Raw genomic sequence first — 20,431 nt, forward strand, 5'->3', positions numbered from 1 at the left:
TCCAGATGAGGGAGGCAGGGACTTCTTAAACCTTCACCCTGGTCCCGGAGAAAGGCCATGCTGTACTTGTAGGTACTCCTTTGTACGTTCACAGTCAGTGTGTGGTGGGATTGAGAGAAGCGCTGAGAGCCAAGGACGCAGGCCTGTAAATGGAGGGCGAGAACGGAGCTTTGTCAGGCCGGGTACCACAGGTGGCAAAGTATGTCACCCTTACTCAGAAAACTCCCTTCTCTTGTGCGGTAACAGCACAGGAAGCAGTCATTGGAGCCATCTGTGAGATGGTGAGATTTCTCCACATTTCAAATTATTAATGGCGGATGTTCACAATGAAGTCAGAGGTGACAGAGGAGTATGATTTTTAGGGCTGACAAAAACATACATAAGGTTATCAAAAATTGAGTCTCACGCTGCACATTAACTAAGGATCTCCGGTGTTAGTTGTCTCCTTCTGCATAAACACTTTAGAGTGATTACTGTGGCTTCTAATTTTAAGGGGTTAATACCAAGTTGTTTACTTTCTAATCACATGTTCAAGAACTATTAAAAAAAACGCACAGAGTAGCAGGGATAATTTATTTCAAGAGGTTGCCCTTTAAGTCAAGTATCTCTTGAATTTTTAAATAGCTTGATTGTTCGGTTTTAAAGGAAATCATAAACATTAAAGTAACACAGCTTGAACAGCTAAAGATATATTTGCCAAATATATTATGAAATATAATTTAAGAGGTACATTTTCTCAAAATCAAACTCTTCCCATTTTACGATACATAACTTACTGGAAATTATTTTGGAACCTCCTCTTGATCCAGTTAATAAAAGAGTAGAAATTACACTTGAAGATCATCTAAATATGTTTTTAAACGAGTTTAAGTCTCCATTTCATGTAATTAGAATACAGAGAAATGGACTTTTCTTTGCATGGTAAGTGTCTTTTGTTTCTTAAGAGAAAAGCCTGGGCACGGCGGGTACGCAGGGAAAGCGTTGCATCTGCATGCTGTTTAAAAGCAGCATGTGAAGGTGCACGGGTGTCATCCTGTCAAAATTCATCAAGAAAAGCAACATCGGAAAGATCAAGTATACAAAAATAGAAAAAACTTAGCAAATGCAATTACACTTGCATCTTCTAATGAATTTTTATTTTATTGTCTGCAGTATGCACAGTTCATTCGGCTGCTAGAAAGGTTATTGACAGTGGAGTGCAGTGCCGAAGAAGAAGAGTTTGTGCAGAGGTTTCGTAGGAGTGTAACCGTTCAATCAAGAAAACAGCTGATTGAACCCTTGCAGTATGACGGGCAAGGAATGGCCTTCAGCACAAGCGAAGGTAATGACACTCTGGGGAGAGAAAATAAATTTCGTGAAAACGGAGAAACTATAGTTATTTTTATTTGCTCTTGCTCCCTGGTATTCATTTGGTTCATTTGGGGGTTTTTTTCTTTGTGTTTTTTTTTGTTTGTTTTGTTTTGTTTTGTTTTGTTTTCCACTGCTGCCACATTGGATTTTCTGATTTTCAAGGCTCTACTGAAGTTTTGAAAATCTGAACCTTTTAAGGCCCCAAGAAAAAAATGTGGATGTGTGCCTACACAATCACGTTAACACTTTATTTTCACAGATCTATGTTAAATCTTTTTATTTTCACCTTTTCAACTGCCAGAAAGAAAAAATGTTCCTAATAAAGGTTTCCTGTGTAAAATGAAATTGCTCGGGAAATCTGCTTGTCAGATACCGAATCCGTGAAACGTGGTCCTTGCCTCCCTTCTTCCTTGTGGCCAGGCGGACGTTCATTTTGCTGCTGCTTTTAAGGACCGACCCTGTTACATGATAGACCTGCAGCTCTTCAAAATTGAAGAAACGAGTGATTTCAAAGAAATGGGACCTTTCCTGAGGAATCCTTTCATTTCTACCGATAATATTTTTTCATACCCCTCATATATTTGTAAAAGCTGTCGGATTAAATACACTCTGATGGATTGTAAACGACAAACACTGTAAATTGGTTGTTTTTCTCAAGTAACATAAATACATAGGAATTATCTCACTGCTTATTGAAACTGATTGAAAATCATTGTGGTATTCCTAAAATGCAATTGAGGAACAAAACTACCCCATAATAAGCTTTACTACATGGATTATGGTGTAGTCACCTGTTTTGTTTTTGTTTGACTTACAGTAGTTCTAGAACTTCCCTACGCCCCCTGTATATATTGTCATTCTGGGGTGTGGGGGGGGGGGAATCTAATGTTGTTTTATCGGTCTCAAAGCATTGGCCTAACGGCCAATATCTTAAAAGACTTTCCCTGGTAGAAATTTTATATTTTAAAGGTAAAAGAAAGAGTGCAAAAGCAGAAGCCATTGTTTATGAGCATGGAAGTGGAAGAATAAAAGTAAATGGAATCGATTATCTGCTTTACTTCCCAGTGACACAAGACAGGTTAGTTTCTGCTTTTGCGTTTGCTTTTCGTCTTTATTCTTTATATTAAGGGGACTTCCGATTTTCCAATTATGTATGTCTGAATGATGGTTTCTCTTTACCAGTGTAATTAATTTATCAAACTAGCTAGAGGGAAGCTACCACTATTCTTTATGTAGCTTTTCAGGTTTTGGAAAAGCATCTCTAGAATTCCTCATCAGTTGAATCTTCCTCCTCTCTTCATCAGCTCCTACTGGAAGTGGAGTATTTGGGATGTAGCTCACATTCTGGAATGCAGACTATGCCAGAATGAAAGAAGAGTAGACTACCACCTTGTGTTTCCCTAGTTGGGCGGGGGGGGGGGGGGGGGTGGGGTGGGGTGGATGCACACAAAACAACAAAAACCAACCTTGGCCCTTACATGGAAAATATTAGACAAAGTCTGCTTTGTCACTTTGGATTTTTTCCTACTCAGAGGAAATTGATTATATATTGAGCAGGCAATGAAACCTGACGTTTATGTGTTAAAATAGGAGCTCATCAGGCTTTGCTTTAGTTCCCAGGGCTAAATATGGCAGCTTTATGTTTGGAACTTTGTAGCCCATGGAGAAACAGACATTAATCATAAACAGGTATCAGAATTCAAGTCCTCGAAACATGCTCCTCTTTGATCTCTGTGAGTCACTATCTAAAGGCCTCTTTTGGAGACGGTTATTATTTTTCTAGTAGTTACTGTCCTTATGCACGGGTAACACAAGTTCTGCATGATCAGGCCCTCCTCTTTAATCCTCCTGTTCCCTGAATGTGTACTGTGCTATTTAAGGTGAAAGGGGGCAGGAGCTCTTACGATCCCCATGCTTATGTAAGGAAAAGAGAACCCTGTTAGTGTAGTGCAAGCTTCTGGACTGCATACTTACTTCAGGGAATGTATGTTTATTTTATTGCCATATGTGTCTGGGTCAAAGAGTAACCAAGTCCGTTCAGCTTGTAGTTCACGGAGTAAACTAATTCTGCCGTCCCTCTTGCAGGGAGATGGGTGGAGGAAGCCCTTCTTTCCCTTCAGAAAAGCCAAAGAGAGACCCAGAACCTGAGCACTGGGAACTGCTTGGAGCAATGGCATTTGACCCTAACTGTCAGTTTGCTTTCAGATAGAGCTCCCGATGATTTAACAAGTCTCAGTTTATGGCTTGGTCTCATAATTAAATGGTAGCCTTACAATCCTTAGAACTTGTTTTTCACTCTGAATTCAGCAGGCATCTGCTAAGGATTGTCCGTGTATGCAGTCCTGTTCTGGGCGTTGTGAAGAGATCAGAGCTGTCGAAGATAACGATTTCTGTCATTAAGAAACTTCTTCTCTGGGAAGCCTAAGGCTAGTCTTGGTGGGAATGCTTCCGCATGAGGAAAGGCCAGCCCCCAGACCATCTCGTCTTTAAGCGGTTGCAGGGATTTGGGGCAGCTGTGCTAGCTGTGGGCTGGCCTTTCCTCATGCGGAAGCAGCTCGAGAGCTTACAGATTCCGCAGCGAGGCGACCACTGACCAGTAGGAAGACAGCTGAACGGAGAATCAGATGATCTTGCTTCTAGTTCTGTTTTCTAGTTGTGTGACCTTTGCCCAGATACTTAAAGGTCACTTGGCTAGTCAGTAGGAGAGAGTTGGACTTCATCTCCCAGATGCTCTTCTGAAAGTCCGCTGGACTGCTAGCTGTCTCTCCGGGGCCCTTTCTTCAGGCTGTGTGCACAAACATAGCAGACAGATCATTGGGAGCACTGACTGTGTTGCCTTCCCAGGGTTATCAGAAAACTTGTTCATTCGTTCATGTGTCACTTACACATTTGTTACTATGTGCCTAGCACTGTGGGATACAAGGATTAATAGCCCTTCTGATTTGGAAAGGCCTTTGCTCCATCAGCCAACCATTAAAACAACTCTGAGTTGATCATCTGTACAAAAGAAACACGTTCCTCACACAGCACTAGCCATGTAATAGGGGAGATAAGATTAGCATTCTGAGTGGTTACAGAAAAAAAAAAGTATGCGTTTGTACAGATGCTAAGTTACAGGCTTTTGAATTGGTGCCATAAGGGGTAGTGTTCAGAGAAGAGAGAAAGGAAATCGTTTTATTTTTATTTTTTTTCAAAATAACTTTGGTTATATAACAAAGAACAAAACAAATTTGATTCTTTTAAAAAAAATTTTTTTTTTAATGTGTATTTATTTTTGAGATAGAGACAGAGCATGAGCAGGGGAGGGGCAGAGAGTGAGGGAGACATAGAATCTGAAGCAGGCTCCAGGCTCTGAGCTGTCAGCACAGAGCCCGACATGGGGCTCGAACTCACAGGCCGTGAGATCATGACCTGAGCCGAAGTCGGACGCTCAACCAACTGAGCCACCCAGGCGCCCCAAATTTGATTCTTTTAGCCCGGGGTTTCCTCTGAGATGCCTGCGAGAAGATGAAGGCTGGTTTTGCCTATGTTCGTTTGCAGTCCAGAGGAGCGAAAATTGATAGCTGTAGATAATCATTTCCCTTTGGGTGTTTTTTCACCTGCGTATAAATTTAGTTTTGTTCCTCCGTGTGCGCCAGCTTCCCAACCGTCCAGGCCCTTCACGATGGTCTGTCTTACCTTGACCGGTCCGTCTCAGTCACTGTAGTATATCTGGAGTAGATGGTAGAATGTGTGTCTTCTGAATTTTAGTCTAGGTTTCTTTATGTAAGCATTTGTTAGGGAATCTTAGAGTCTTAGGAATTAAGACAGATAAATGTTTACGCTCCCAAACAAGTGGGTGACCAGAGCTTCTCTTACTAATGTCACGTACCTGTCACTGACCGCTTACCTGCGTTGGGCAGTGCAGAGACCTTCCGTGTGCGATGGAAACAGCATCCCTACTGAAGCAGTGCTATTGCAAACTCCAGTTAACTATGTTCTTGGAAGGTCTTGTTCAGAGAGAAGGTTCTGCCCATTTATCTGCATGCGATTATTTTGCTCATGCAGTCCAAGGAGTACAGTGTGAATGTCCCGTCCGCATCAGTCTTTCAGCATCACTGTGGGACAATAAGCTTTATTTGGGGTCCAGAAAGCCACACTGTCAGATAAAGCAAGCAAATGCAATATAAATTGGCTTTGCTAAATATTCAGTAGAGGTATTAAGGCAAAATAGCAGGGGCGCCTGGGCGGCTCAGTCGGTTGAGCGTCCGACTTCGGCTCAGGTCGTGATCTTGCAGTTCGTGAGTTCGAGCCCCCCATCAGGCTCTGTGCTGAAAGCTCGGAGCCTGGAGCCTGCTTCTGATTCAGTGTCTCCCTCTCTCTCCGCCCTTCCCTTGCTCACACTCTGTCTCTCTCTCAAAATAAATAAAGGTTTAAAAAACTTTAAAGAAAAAATAGCAAAATCCAAGTACCTGACAGAGGCAGTGGTGAACACTGTACCTGGTACATAAATGATGTTCGAATACTTGCTGGGTTGAGCGAGAGAAGCTCCAGGGCCGTGTCGTGTCTGTGTTCCGGTCTCTAATCCGGGGGTGCCTGCCTGTGCCCGAGTGGGCACTCCCTGACTGCTGCGGGAAGCAGGCCTGGCTGGGGTTGTGCGGCGTCACCTGGTACCCGGCGGGTAGTGGGACCCCACCACTTCGAGAACTGATAATAGGAATGGGTGTTTCGGCGGAGGGAGCATGGAGGTGAGAGGAGTGGAATGTGGTGCCAAGAATTTTAAAAACCAACCACGCCAGGATGAACAGCATGCACTAGACAGGTATTTATGGTACGCCTTGTTCAGCGAGTCCAGATGGCATTTGACATTGCTTGCCGACTGAATCCAGAGAGATTCAGCTGACGAGGGGAGGTCCCCCACTTTGAGACTTCTTTACGAGGTTATCCTCGAGCTTCGCAAGGTTCTCGTGAGAGAAAAGGGGTCAGCAGTGAGAGAGCGTATATCGCCGTATCCAGGAAGAAGGAGTCAACCTCGCATTCCAAGTATCGGAAATACCAGTCGTCCTTCACTTAATAGGTTTGGCCGTGAAGTATGATCTCTGGCAAGCCTCATACGCTTTGTATACATGTTGAGAATGTGAGCAGTTCCTAAAGCGGGTATCTTTACAGTAAACTTCCTTTCCTTGTGGCGCGTTTTAGAGAACAGCTGATGTTCCCTTTCCACTTCCTGGACCGGCTTGGAAAACACGATGTGACCTGCACCGTGTCGGGTGGTGGGCGGTCTTCGCAGGCGGGAGCCATACGCTTGGCGATGGCCAAAGCCTTGTGCAGTTTTGTCACCGAGGAAGAGGTCGAGTGGATGAGACAAGGTACGCGCTGAGGTGGGAGTTGGGGGTGGGGGGGTAGCTGTCTCCGCGCCATCTGTAAGTGGTCACGGGGTCCCGCACCAATTACTGGAAAGCAGAGAGTACTTGGTATCGCAGATTGCTGCCTTCTCTTTTCGTGCTCCAGGATCATAACAGTGTTTTACAGTTTTGATTTCTGTAAGGTGAGTTTGAATTAAAAAAAGAAAAGGAGGTCTTCCCGGCGTCCGGGAAGGTTTCTTTTGGCCTTTAAGGCCTAACCTCTTATCCAGTGTAGCAAGCGCTACTCCATTATGTTTCACAGGTGAACCGGTGATGGGTTTTTTTGTTTTTTTGTTTTTATTTTTTTAATGTTTATTTATTTCTGAGACAGAGCATGAACGGGAGAGAGGCAGAGAGAGAGGGAGACACAGAATCTGAAGCAGGTTCCAGGCTCTGAGCTGTCAGCACGGAGTCTGATGTGGGGCTCGAACTCACAAACCGTGAGATCATGACCTGAGCCGAAGTCGGTCGCTCAACCGACTGAGCCACCCAGGTGCCCCCCGGTGATTGTTTTATCATAGAAATTTGTAACCGTTTGGTGTAATAACCAAGCCCATACTGTTTCCAACATCATTGGAGATTTTTGTTTTTCCACTGTGATGTGGCTGTGAATTTTATGTTGTCTTATTCACTGCAACACTCTTGTCACCTCACCACAAATACAAGAGTCTGTGCAGTGTGAGAAAGAATACACAGTCAATATGTCCATTAGGGCCCCACTTCACACTTAACTACAAATCAGGGCAGTTCTAGCTGAAGGTCACCCTCGAACTGTTCGCAAAGGGAAGAAAGCGTTGCAGGCGCTCCTAGCTGGCTGCATGGCCTGGGCGAGTCACTTAGCGCCTCTGTGCCTGCACTTCCTCTCTGGGCACGCAAGCTGGCCTCTGCACCCCCTGCCCTCCCACAGGAGCCGCTGGGTCCTCACTCCGTGCTGCAGATTAGCACCGCTTAGGGCTTAAGTTAGTTGAGTTTTTAAGTCTCTTAAAAGTCCATAAACAAATTGATTTTTAAGAAACCCACTGTTTTGTGGGATTCATATCTAGTCATTAAAGTAACTTGTAGGACCTTACTTAACAGTTCTGCTAGTTTGACTTACTGTGTATATTAAAAAGTAATAAAGTGTTATTATTTATAATTCAAACTAGAATTCAGACAAGTCATGTCTGCATTGTGTCCAAAATACTGTTTTATTCCATGCCTTTTAAAGACAAGTAAATGCAAAAACTTACATAACAAGTGATTGAAGTTTCCCTTTGCTTTACGGCCATTCACATACTCCTAATAAGATACCTAGACCTGTATGCAGTGACAAGAAGTGCTAGTTTTGGAAGAGTGAGAAAGACACTGAAAGACTGGGGTCTGTTTACCTATTTGTAAAAGCAATGTAAGAGCTTTCTTATCACTGGTATTCTTGAAATCTGTGGTTCCAGCCACCACTGGGGCACATTATTTGGGGCATATGTTTGAGAATAACTCATTAGTTGCCTAGAAATCTTAATTGCTCCTGATGATTAAGAGAGTGGAAGCTTCCAGAAGTTTCTTTTCTCAGATATGTTTGATAAGTCATACTGTATGTGTTTGTGTACTCATGTTCTTAATCTATAGTGCCCATATACTCCCTCTTACTTCACCATACAGTGCTGCTTTTCTGCCTCTTCTCCATTCGAACTTCCACACCTGTAATAATAAGTCGGCGACGTAAGTCCAGTCACAGTGAAGAGTGCCTGCCCACATAAGAGCAGACTTAAGTTGAACAGGCTTAAAAACTACAAGAACCCATGGTCCTCATGGGATAAGGAGAGCAGACTCAAACAACGTAGCTGGTGTTTGTCTCGAAATGGGGAGAATGTCCTAAAAGAGTGAAAGCAAACTGCTCTCATGAGATTTATTCCAGGCTGGTAAATTATTACAGGTCTGGTTGCTTTCCGGCTAGGCAGCGTGCTATTTCCATGGTTCATAAAGGCCTCTCTCTCTACACTGCAGCTGGACTGCTGACTGCTGATCCACGGGTCAGAGAACGGAAGAAGCCAGGCCAGGAGGGAGCCCGCAGAAAGTTTACCTGGAAGAAGCGCTAAGTGTTCTTTCACAGGAGAGGAGAGGAAACGCTGTGTATATGTGCCCGGCATGCGGCAGACATATGATAAATATTTGCCGGCCAGTGTGAGGGCAACACTATCGGGCGTTTGAGTTGTGAGACGGTTTATTTTTAAATGCTACTTCGTAAAGGTTACCCTGTAAATACAATTTTTAAAACATGTTTAGCTTCATTCTGCTGCTTTATTTTTTAAACTTTTTCAGAAGGTAGTTTTAGAAGCATGATTCATAGAATTTTGGCATATTAGATCTGAAAGGAACATTCAACAAAATCTAGTCAAGTAACCTCATTCTGCAGACGAGAAGGCCCGGCCTCCAAAATGAAGGGACCCACCAGCGCTACACTGCTAACTGAACAAGAGAGGTAGACCAGAACTCGCTTCTCCTGCTGCTGTGGTTTTCCCGTACGGCGGCTGTTATCCCATATTTTTCAAACTGAGAGGTGAGGATGCTTGTTCAGAAGAATGAAGTAAGCTGTGAGCGTCTTTGTCAGGAGCCAGAGAGGGCTGGGCTGCCAGGCGTCAGAGGAGTGGCTTCAGACAACAGGCCAGTCTCCCGCCGGCCCCTGGCAGCCACCATCCTCCTGTTTCTATGGGTTCAACTTCGTAAAGATGCTACATAGAAGCGACACCGCGTGCTGTTGGTCTTCGTCCAGCTTCTTTCTCCGAGCGTGACACTCTCCACGTCGGGTACACGCTTTCAGCTACAAGGTGAATTAGTTCCGAGGATCTAACATGGTGATGATGATACTGTACCGTTACAATGGAAGTTGGCTTAGAGAGTAGACCAGAAGCACTCTCACCAAAAAAGGTGGGGCCGGCAGTGGGGGGGGGCGTACCTCTGCAAGGTGATGGTTGGGTTCATTAACTTGATGGTAGGAACCCTTTCACAATCCGTGTATATGTGCACTAGCCACCCCCCACCCCCCACCCCCCCCCCGGGCATTTGTTCCAAGACGCCCAGTGGATGCCTGAAAGCACAGATGGTACCAAACCCTGTACATACCGGGGCTTTATCCTGCACATAAATATCATGATAAAGTCTAGTTGATGAATTAGGCATAGCAAGAGATTAACAGTAATAAAATAGAACAATTACAATGTGCTGTAATCAGAGTTACGTGAATGTGGTCTCTTCAAAATACGTTTTTGCACCGTATCCCCCCTTCTCATGCTGCCATGAGATGATAAAATGCCCACGCGAGGTGATGCAGTGAGGTGTGTGCCCTGGGCCTTGGGACATAGTGTAAGGCCACTGCTGACCTTCCGATAAAGTAGCAGGAGGGTCGTGTGCTTCCGGACAGGGGTTGACCTCGGGTATCTGAAACCACAGATAAGGGGGACTACTGGATACCACATCGTCGCACTGTACATCTGAAATATATTACTACAACTTCGTCAGTTCTACCTCAGTCAAGCTGCAGAGAGAGCCAAATGGAATTAGAGTCTGTAATCACTGCTATAGTGTAAACAAGAGACTAACCCAGGGGAGGGAGGTGCTCCCCCAGCCCACAGAGGTCTCAGCAGAGGTGTCCGAGGCAGGAGATCCAGAGGCTCTGAAGGAAGGTGGGGAGGCTGGGAATTCAGAGGTGGAAGAGCAGGGGTGAGGGCCCAGGTGTGGAGTCCTTGACTGCAGGTGACCCCTCCCCGCCCCCGGGGCAGCCTCGCAGTAGCCATCTGCAGGTCAGCTGCGGGGAGGGCTGCTTCCCCGGTACAGCCTTGGTGCCTGTGTTGGGTCTGAAGGATCACATTTAGGTTTTTGGCCAACAGCTGGACGGACTCTTTAGTCATAGCTAAATGTTAACTTGAGTTGGTTATGGGATTCCTTTGAGAAACTTGGATCTTAACTTTATTGCAATTTTGCAGTAGGCTTCTGGCGGGGGAAAAGGTAATTGGTGTCAGAGGTACCTTAAATCTATTTTAATATGGTTATTTTAATAAATACAATACTTAAAGAATTAGACCCTCAGTGTTCAGTTTTCCTTCTGTAGAGAGTTATCTAGTACTGGTTTCTTTGTAAATTTGGCTTAAAAAAATCTAGGATAAGGTCTGAAACGTGTACATACTTCAGATCCTTGAAGGGTACGGTAACATGAAACGTGGGAGGCGTGTCACCGCATCAGACCCAATGCACTTTTCATCTCCCACGGAATCGCAGGAAACATGTTCTGTTTTTTTTCCTATGCAGCAGTCCTTCTCTTGTGAAGCCCTGGCAGGTTTTGCTCAGCCCCTGCCTGTCCGAGCATGCTTTCTCTCACCTTGACAAGAGAGAAGTGACACGTGGCCCTGCCGTGCGGTACGCGTCTGCTCAGGGCTTGTAGGTGGCTGTGGGGCCACCAGCGCGGGGCTAGCACCTGCCGCCCTCCTGCTGGATGGGCAGGGCCAACCGCGCATGCGCCGGCCGGAAGCTCTCCTGGCAGGTCCCTCGCTGTAGTGGAGGAGACAGAGTGGAGGAGGTCTCGTGGGAAAGCGGTGAAGTCACAGTGAAGCCAGGAATGGAGCCACTGACCAGGGCCCTGAAGGACAGGAAACCCAGCAGAGACGGGAGTGGGGTAAGACGTGGGATTGCAGACTCCGGCAGCAGGAGACAGGCAGGAGGCAAGTTCACAGACGTTTGGATGTTTGGGGAACTGAAGGAAACCTGAGGGCTGGGGTGCTGCCGGTGGGGTAGGTTGCCACGGAAACCCAGCCAGGTCTGCGGCAGCGGGAAATGTCGGAGAGATGTCCCTGCTCACCGCCCAGGGGGATTCATAGCCTTTGAGAGAATAGCAACGAGGGCTGAGATTAGAACAAGGATTTCAAACTGTTAGCCACACGACTCCCTTATTTTAGCTATTCGGTAGGATCATAGCACATAGTACAGTTGTCCTTTGAGCTGCACGGGCCAACTTACATGTGGATTTCTTTTCAATAAGCACAGTACTGTGAATATAGCTTACGATTTTTCGTAATAACATTTTCTCTAGCTTGACTATAAGAATATATAATAAATATACATAAGATGTATTAAACAAGTGTTTGTCATCAGGAAGGCTTCCGGTCAACAGTAGGCTATTAGTAGTTAAGTTTTGGGGGAGTCAGAAGTTACACACGGATTTTCTCCTGCATCGGGGTCAGCGCCCCGAGCCCCCATGTTGTACAAGGGTCATCCTATAACAGAATATGAGTGTTAAGTGCCACCTTCCTGTGAGGCAGCTCTAGGGAACACGCTCTGAAATCTGTCCCTCATGCAGATCACAGTTGTTGCAGGAGCAAGAGGGACTCAAAGTACGGGACCCCTCCAGAGACTACAGTGACACTGAGGGAGCAAGCAGAGTGACCAGAAAGGGGATGGGTGTGTGGAATGTTCCAGAGATGGCCTGGACAAAGGTGACAGACTGCTGTAGGAAGCAGGGGCTGTAGATACCAAGCAGGAGAGTAAGCGGGCATCTGGTAATTCAGAGAACCACAAACCCGGGAAGGGCAGTTGGTGGCAGAGGGGACAGTGACACGACAGGGGCCGGCTTGGGTTTTGCGGAGTTTCCGGTGTTTGGGGACCGCTGAGTGGTGCTGCCCGGCACACACTTGGGAACCGAGAGGCTGTAACGCGGATCTTTCGGATCTTGCGTGCGTCAGGCTGGAGACCTACTGGGGAGGCCGTCACATGGTGGGGCATTTGCGGTGGGGCTGGAAGGGACGCACAGCAGAAAGAAGGCAGAGACTCTGCTCTGGGCTTTAAAGCCTGAGGTAGGGAGAAGAGCCAGAAGCAGCACCAGTGACGGTGGAGGAAGGAGGACATCTGGGGGGGTGAAGCTGTTGGTGTCTTCCCCGTGCGGGCCAGGCAAGTGCTGGGGGTTTGTGTGCTCGGCAGATCACCCTGCCCTCCGAGTCTCAATTTCCTCACGTCAGGGTGGGGTCACGGTCTGCCCTGGCAGCGCCCGGATCAAGTAAGTTAAAGTGGGAAAACCTGCTCCAACTGCAGCCCAGGCACCGGGCCATCCGAGTGTGGGGATGGGGCAGCCAACCAAGAGGATTAAATCGGCTCCAAGCCCTTGTTTCTTTGCTCAGCTGGAGGCGGGCTCTTTCACAAACAAGTGGTTAGGGCAGGAGCAGCAGGCACTTGGCTTTCCAGCCTCTGGTTCGTGACCTTCTCAGCCACCTTGGTCGGAAACTTGGGGAGTGTGTCCGAACGCCCCACCCACTGCGTGTGTGGACAGCGTTGGGAAGGGCTGATAAGAGCCAGTTTCTTAAAGTAGGCGTTTGACAAGATTATGGCCTCGAGATAACAGCAAGAGCTAATGGCTTCTGTAGTTCCTACTCGGTGCCAGATACTGTTTCTAAATACTTGGCAAATTTAATCCCTGCGGGAACCCTGTTAGATAGACACAGAAAAATCATCACCCAGGGAGGTTAAGTAACTTCCCCAAAGTCACACAGTGAGGAAGCAGCCAAGCCAGGTTGAAATCTGGAAAATCGGCTCCAGCATGTGTGCTCTGAACCCACCGAGGCAGGACAGGATGGAGCACGTGAGCCGCCCTGACCACCTGTGCTCACATGGCCCACATTGTTTGGTGCAGTCAGAAGATTCGACAGAGGAGGCGGGCTTCCGGCAGATCCTAATGGACAGGTAAGCATTGATTACTTCGCATTTGTACTATACCCTACGTAGAGCCTACATCACATCCAAAGAGGGGTGTCATAGCCACGCCATCGAGATGGGACCACTAGGACAACAGTGGTGGGCCAGATGCCTGGGGAGAAGGTTCTAGGCGAGGCATGGACGACGACAGCAGTCCAGGGACGGAGCCCAAGGAAGGTGAGACCCCCGCCAGTTTGCCCACGATGGCCCAGCCTCCACCCCTCATTATAATTGGTTATCTCAGTAGAACTGCTAAGTAGTTCTGTCTTTTGCTCCCCACACTTCAGGGCACAGGTGAAACCTTCCAGTCCTTTCCAAGGTCTTGTGGCTCTGTCATTTTTCCTGGGCGTAGGTCCAGTCCATTGCTCTCACAAGATGCCCAAAGGGGTCCCTCCCTGTAATGGTAAGAACCACTGGCAGAAGGTTTTTGTTTTGTTTTGCTTAAGGAAAACAAGCCTGGCCTTTGGGGGCAGTTCCGAATGCAGTGGGTGAGGCAGAGCAGGTGTTGTAGGACACTGGGGAGAGGCGCTGCACCCGGTGGGGGCAGAGGGTTGGGGAGATGGGTCCATGGGTGTCCACTTAATACACCTTCCACAGGTGATACATTGGATTCTCATTCTGCACTGTTACATGATAAAAGTAACTGCAGGGCCACCCTGAGGCGGTCCGTGGAGGTTTCAGAACAGTCTCTGGAGTTCGTGACTGTGACCTCGAGCAAGCTGACCTCCTTACCCCTCAATTGCTCATTCGCGAAGTGGGGAGAACAGTGGCACACGTCCAAGGATCACAAGGAGTCCTGAAACCACAGGAAGTGCTCTATAAACGTTGGCTGTGACTCTCATCAAAAGATCCCTCTTTCACCTCTGTCATTCGGCTAACCAAAGTGCATGGTGACCCATGAGCTTAGAAGAAGTGGTGATGTCAGCAGGTGGTTTCCTTGAAAATGAAGGACCACGTCATTCGGTAGGTGTTTTCCTCCTCGTGTTCACGGACTACCCAGAACAAACTGAAACACAATGGCACAAATGGTGGAGTGATTTGATGTTGCAGAACAAGTGTCTCCGTGTCTGTGAAAAGATCCAGGCCAGACTGGATCCAGGGACACACAGACATCGGGTGTGTTCAGCCTGGGAAAGCCCCCAGGGCCACGGTAGAGGGCACCTGGCGAGGTACTTGGAGGTGTTTACGAGGAAGGATCAGTAGGTTGTGTTTTGCAAACACTGAAGTCAAGTGCCTTTAATAGGCTGTAACACAGTCCCCAGAATTAACAGGCACTGAACTATAAAAATAAAGATCATCACCTCACAGAAATTATTGCCCCTTTGGTGAACAACTGTGTGGTGAAAAACAACGGAACTTTCTCCTATTCTAAGCCTTTGGCTAAAACAATCAACGCATAACTAAAAACCAGAAATAATTTTTGAACACTGACCTATAAAAGCTACTGAATATCACTACTGTGCACAAAGTCTTAGCAAAGAATTTTTGCTGTCATTTTACAGGAAGTAGAATACAAATCATTACTGAGGTGCAAAGTGTGAAAAGGATTTTCAAAGAAGAATTCAAGTGCTATCATAGTAGTACTCGTCCATCAATCATAAACCGTTAGCTTCTTAAACTAAAGCATCAATATGGGGCACCGAATGGCTCAGTCGGTTAGGCATCGGACTTTGGCTGAGGTCATGACCTGACAGTTCATGAGTTTGAGCCCCGTGTCAGGCTCTGTGCTGATAGCTCAGAGACTGGAGCCTGCTTTGGATTCTGTGTCTCCCCCCTCCCATGCTTACTCTCTGTCTCTCAAAGAAAACAAAACAAAAACTAAATCAATGAAATTAGTATCATATATATATATATATATATATACACACACACACACACACACACACATACATACATATATATATGATATATATATTCATATATATGTATGTACGTATATATATGTATGTATATATGTATATATATGTGTGTATATATATGTGTATATATGTATATATATGTATATATATGATATATATATGTATGTATATGTATGTATATATATATTAGTATCATATATATATATATCATATATATATATCATATATATATATGATATATATGAAAGGAACCACAGATCAAATATTTCACTAGGATTAGAAGACACTTCAAGTTTCCTCGTGTAAGTCATAAATGATTATGGAGCAGAGGCCTGTATTAACCATGTGTTTCTGATGCGTTCACATCCTGGGGCCAGACCTGCCTGCCAGCGAACCTTTCATATGCAAGCCAACCGGTCCAGCCTCCACACCTCCAGCCACCACCTGTTTTGGCTGTCACTCTTGAGGACACCCTCCTCCTGCCCTAATCACCTCAAGGCCATGTGTCCCAGCGGCTCCTGGTGCTGCCCTGCATGGCCCAGTGTGGCACTGCATGCCCCTTCCTCTCGGGAACTGTGACAAAAGACTTTCCCATGGCAGTCACCTCCTGATCAGTTGGCCTCACCATACCCGAATCATAATAAAACCTACGTGGTCAACAAGGCTTCAACCATGAAAGGCACTGCTATACTATGACCTCTCTGTTCTACGATTGCGGTAACTTCTCTATGTTAGTGCTTTTTGTTATTCAATTTACCACCCTTTCCTAGGGTGGTAAATTCCTTTTTTTTTTTTTTTTTTAATGTTTATTTATTTTTGAGAGAGAGAGAGAGACAGAATGTGTGCAGAGGAGGGGCAGAGAGAGAGAGAGGGAGACACAGAATCTGAAGCAGGCTTTAGGCTCTTAGCTGTCAGCACAGAGCCCAACGCAGGGCTCAAACTCACAGACTTCAAGATCATGGCCTGAGCTGAAGTCTGGAGCTTAACCGACTGAGCCACCCAGGTGCCCCCCTGTTACTTTTCATTAATTCACCCTTGCTTCAGCTTTAACAAAAGTTAGAAGCACTTCGGGGCGCCTGGGTGGCGCAGTCGGTTAAGCGTCCGACTTCAGCCAGGTCACGATCTCGCGGTCCGTGAGTTCGAGCCCCGCGTCGGGCTCTGGGCTGATGGCTCGGAGCCTGGAGCCTGTTTCCGATTCTGTGTCTCCCTCTCTCTCTGCCCCTCCCCCGTTCATGCTCTGTCTCTCTCTGTCCCAAAAATAAATTAAAAAAAAACGTTGAAAAAAAAAAAAAAAGTTAGAAGCACTTCGGGATCTTCTCGGAAAACTGTTCATGAGAAGTCCAAATTCCTTTTGCATTTTCTCAGCACCTGGTTGCACTCATCCTAAAAAAGATTGAAACCTATCCAGGGGAGCCAGCCTCACAGTGTAAGGCCTTTACCTCAAGGTCAGGAATGAAAAGATTCCTGCCCAGCTCTTCACAATCGTATGTAACCTTCCTGGAAGCCCTCCGCACTGAGGCCACCACGGCTTCTGGAGGAAACTGTTCCCTCACAGTGTCCCCCAAGCATTAAGGTGAATTTCTCTTTTATAATTTTCAGGCATTGCTTCTCTGAAGTGAGGGGAGGAAGTGGCAGAGGGAAGGGAGGTTTTCACAGGGGTGTTCAATGGATAGAGTTAAGGAAACTGAGTATTGGGTCAGTTGGTAGTGGTGTTTGCTTAGGATTAGGTGCTATTAGGACTCTCCTGGCCATGGGCAGCAAAAGCCCCAAACTTGGACTATCTTTACACCGCAAAGGGGATTTTCCAGGAAGCTCTCAGGATATCCGGCCTATTTGCAGGAAGAGGTGCGCCGCCATCTTGCAGGAAGGGAGTAGCGCCTCAGGTTTGTAGGACGCCATGCTTCCAGAACTCTCACTGCGCCCTCTGCTTCCTTCCCTTCTCGCACAACTGCTACTCCCGCAGGCAAGAAACACTCCTGCTGGCTCTCGTATCTCCTGCTTCTCAAGGCGCTTCCAGCGATGCCAAGAAACCACTCATGAGCCCACCTCCAGTTGGCTGCAGGGAGCGGGGCTCGTGTTGGAACTGTGGCAGCTCCCATGGAAGGCCATGGTTGGAGCAGGAGACGGGACAACAACTAGAAGACAGCAGGTCCTATTCCCAGAAGGCAGTGGTCCCACAGACAAAAGAACCGTGCATCCCAGGGTCACCCCTGGGCCATCTTAAAACAGAAACGGCCACTGAAGGTCTGTAGGAGGCAGTCTGAATGCTCTCTCTGCCACACAGTTGCTGGGAGCCCCTGATCATTAAAGAATATGGCCTCTACCCACCTTTCTGGGCTTATTTCTTCCTTCCAACACCCTCCCAACAGCCATCTGAGGTGCTGAGGCCTGGCCTCACCATCCCCCCTCGATCTCCTCTGCTCTCACAGCACTGGTCCCATGCAGCAGTCACAGCACTCAGCCGGTAGTGCCTGTCCATGTATTTTCTTCCCACCAGACTGTAAACTCAGCAACGGCAGAAAGAATGTTCAGCTCATCTTCATGCCTCACGGCCTGGCTCACAGAAGGGACAGGAAGAGTTCAAGGACTTCATCACTGATTCCTCATAAAAACGGTCAGGTAGTTTCAAAGGTAGGGATCTGCCTGTCTGCCTTGTGCAGTCTGGACTCTTCTGTGGCCCCACCCACATTCACTGAGAACTCCTTTGGGTCCAGCCCAAAGGCCAGAAGCACCTGGGGCAGGCAATGAGGCTCACTTACTGTCCCCTACAGCTTCTCCTACTTTCCAGGGTTATGAAAAAAATGATCAAGTCAGAGCTGTGTCCCCAGAGTCTCAACTAGAGAAAACAATTAGAAGGCAGGCGATTGCTGTAACTGCTTCAAACAGTTGACTGTGAGGGAGTGAGAGCAGAGGGCACAACCAGGATAGTCACCAGAGGTGACAGCCATGGGGCCTCCACACTCTGGGCTCACGGGCTCTGAGCCCGGAGGGCCTGGCCCGTATTAGGTGCTTGGGAAACCATGACTCTGCCTTCACCAAGCCTCAGCTTTCTCATCGGACAAATGGAGTCACTGTCTCTGCTTTCCGGGGTTCTGTGGACACTCAACAAACATGGGCAAAATACCCAGCAGAGTATCTGATGTGGGCACGTTCTTGGTGAATGTGTGTGATGGGGTTCAGGACGGGCCGCCACTTTGGCATATTGATTTTTTGGAATTAAAGTTACTTAAGAAGGACACCCTGACCCTCCTTTGTCCCCTGAAAGCAGAAAATGCTCCCCATGTGAAGGCTACCCTCCCTGCACCTGGAGGGTAGAAGGCATCCTTGTCCCCAAAATAGGGCATTCAGGGCCACCAAGGCTGTGCAAACAAACCTCGTTACTTCTTCAATTATTTGCTACCCCCAGCCTCCCAGAGCTCTGCCTGCAGGGTCCCCTAAAAGCAAGACGGTAAGAGCCCTTTCCTTAGGAGAAAACATCTGCGTGCACTAGTTCCTTGGGTACAGCGACTCTGGTAAAGATTTGTCAGGAGTACTTTTGCCCTCTGTTGATTCTGTTCCTCCCACAGATGGTCACTGCTTTCTTTTGTCTGTCTTTTGTGTTGTCACAGGGAAGAAACCCCCACGGTGGAACACAGACATGGGCCCCATCGGCCGGCTGTTCCAGCGTCCTGACACCGATAAGTTCATGGTTCTCGCCAGACCAGCGTCTCTTTAGACCGACTTTGCTGTGGGTCCCCTATGTAAAAAGTGAATGAGGTCTTCCTCTGTCTTGTCCTGTGTCCTGAGAGCCTGGCTTTGTGACCAGTGAGAGTATTCCTGCTGGCATCCACCATCTAGAAGGTACGTGTACCACTGTGCATCTGGTGGCCAGTCCAAGAGACTGGGGATCCGAGACACGAGGTCACAGGCAGTGGTCTCTTTGTCCTTCCATGCCGGCTCTCAGGGGAGTTTGTTATTAGGGGTCCCAGCCCATAGGGGGCCTTTGTCACCCCAACTTTCATTATTTTGAAATAATGTTAGAAAAGCCCCATAAGCCCCATTCCTGGGGCACCTGCCCCATGTCACAGATTAGCGGGTCTGTGACTGCAGGCGTCCCATGTTCCCATGACAGACCAGAGACACCGTTTTCACTACACTGTTCGCCTGTGACAACAAAGGTCTGTGCTTTCATAGGGTAATAACTCCGGGAGACTTTGGATTGTGGGGGCTCTATCTTCTGTACTCACTTTGGAGATGCCACTTGCATCCATGACTAAGACTTACTGATTTATTCTAAGCCTCGGAAGTTACCTCCAGGTCTTTCCATTAAAAAGGCTTATTGGATTGAGCCACATTTGGAATAAATATACTAATGGAGACCCCACTCGTCAATGGCCAGATGATGGATGTTTTGAATGGGAAAATTTTCTATATTTAAAAACAAACGTGGGACACCTGGGTGGCTTAGTCAGTTAAGCATCCGACTTTGACTCAGGTCATGATCTCACAGTTCATGGGTTTCAGCCCCGTGTCGGGCTCTGTGCTGACAGCTCAGAGCCTGGAGCCTGCTTCAGATTCTGTGTCTTTCTCTCTCTGTTCCTCCCCCACTCATGCTCTCTGTCTCTCTCTGTGGAAAATAAGCATTAAAAAAATTTAAAAATTTTAAAATGAAAAAATAAAAACAAATGTAATGAGCTCTCCTCCTACAGAGCTATCTTTCTGGTATCTCTGGGAAGATCGGATTGAGAACAGGACACCAGGGAATACAATGCCTAACATTAGGGGCTCCCTTAACAAGACGAAGGAACAGAAATTAGACTAGGAACAAAGATTAAAATCTACATCTAACACAAATCCCCTGTCCCCAACTTCTGGTGCACCGATTTACTCCCCATCTCCCTGTCCCCTACCCTCCAGAAGATCATTTGGATCTCCAGGCACTGGGTCAAAATCCCCCTTCTCAGAAGCCAGCCCCATCTCCCCAGGAAGTTCCCTTAGCTTCCCAAACTCTTCCACCTTCCCTAGAAAAATCCCTTAAACACCCAGCTACCTGTTTTAACTTCTCTTTCCCTACAAGGTTTACTGAGGGCGCTCTGGCCTGACTTCCCGGCCCATGGTATACAAGTTATCTGTGGAAATGCTGAATGT

At 47.1% G+C, this 20,431-nt stretch overlaps 1 protein-coding gene and 1 long non-coding RNA gene across 2 annotated transcripts in view; both read left to right on the forward strand.

The window, feature by feature from the left end:
- MRPS9 (mitochondrial ribosomal protein S9) overlaps positions 1–9,943 on the forward strand; it is a 64,812-nt gene extending 54,869 nt beyond the window's left edge. The window contains exons 8-11 of the mRNA XM_058684579.1: positions 1,153–1,321; positions 2,320–2,428; positions 6,529–6,698; positions 8,718–9,943. Coding sequence (XP_058540562.1) covers positions 1,153–1,321; positions 2,320–2,428; positions 6,529–6,698; positions 8,718–8,809 — 540 coding nt within the window. The 3' untranslated portion in view covers positions 8,810–9,943. The remainder of the gene's footprint in view (positions 1–1,152; positions 1,322–2,319; positions 2,429–6,528; positions 6,699–8,717) is intronic.
- A 6,654-nt stretch (positions 9,944–16,597) lies between these two features.
- LOC131485273 (uncharacterized) lies at positions 16,598–19,667 on the forward strand. The gene is made up of 2 exons (XR_009248738.1): positions 16,598–17,935; positions 18,913–19,667. It is a non-coding gene; the product is annotated as an uncharacterized LOC131485273 (long non-coding RNA).
- The last annotated feature ends 764 nt before the right edge of the window (positions 19,668–20,431 follow it).

This window comes from Neofelis nebulosa, chromosome 9 (genome assembly GCF_028018385.1).
Source record: "Neofelis nebulosa isolate mNeoNeb1 chromosome 9, mNeoNeb1.pri, whole genome shotgun sequence".
Lineage (NCBI taxonomy): Eukaryota > Metazoa > Chordata > Mammalia > Carnivora > Felidae > Neofelis > Neofelis nebulosa.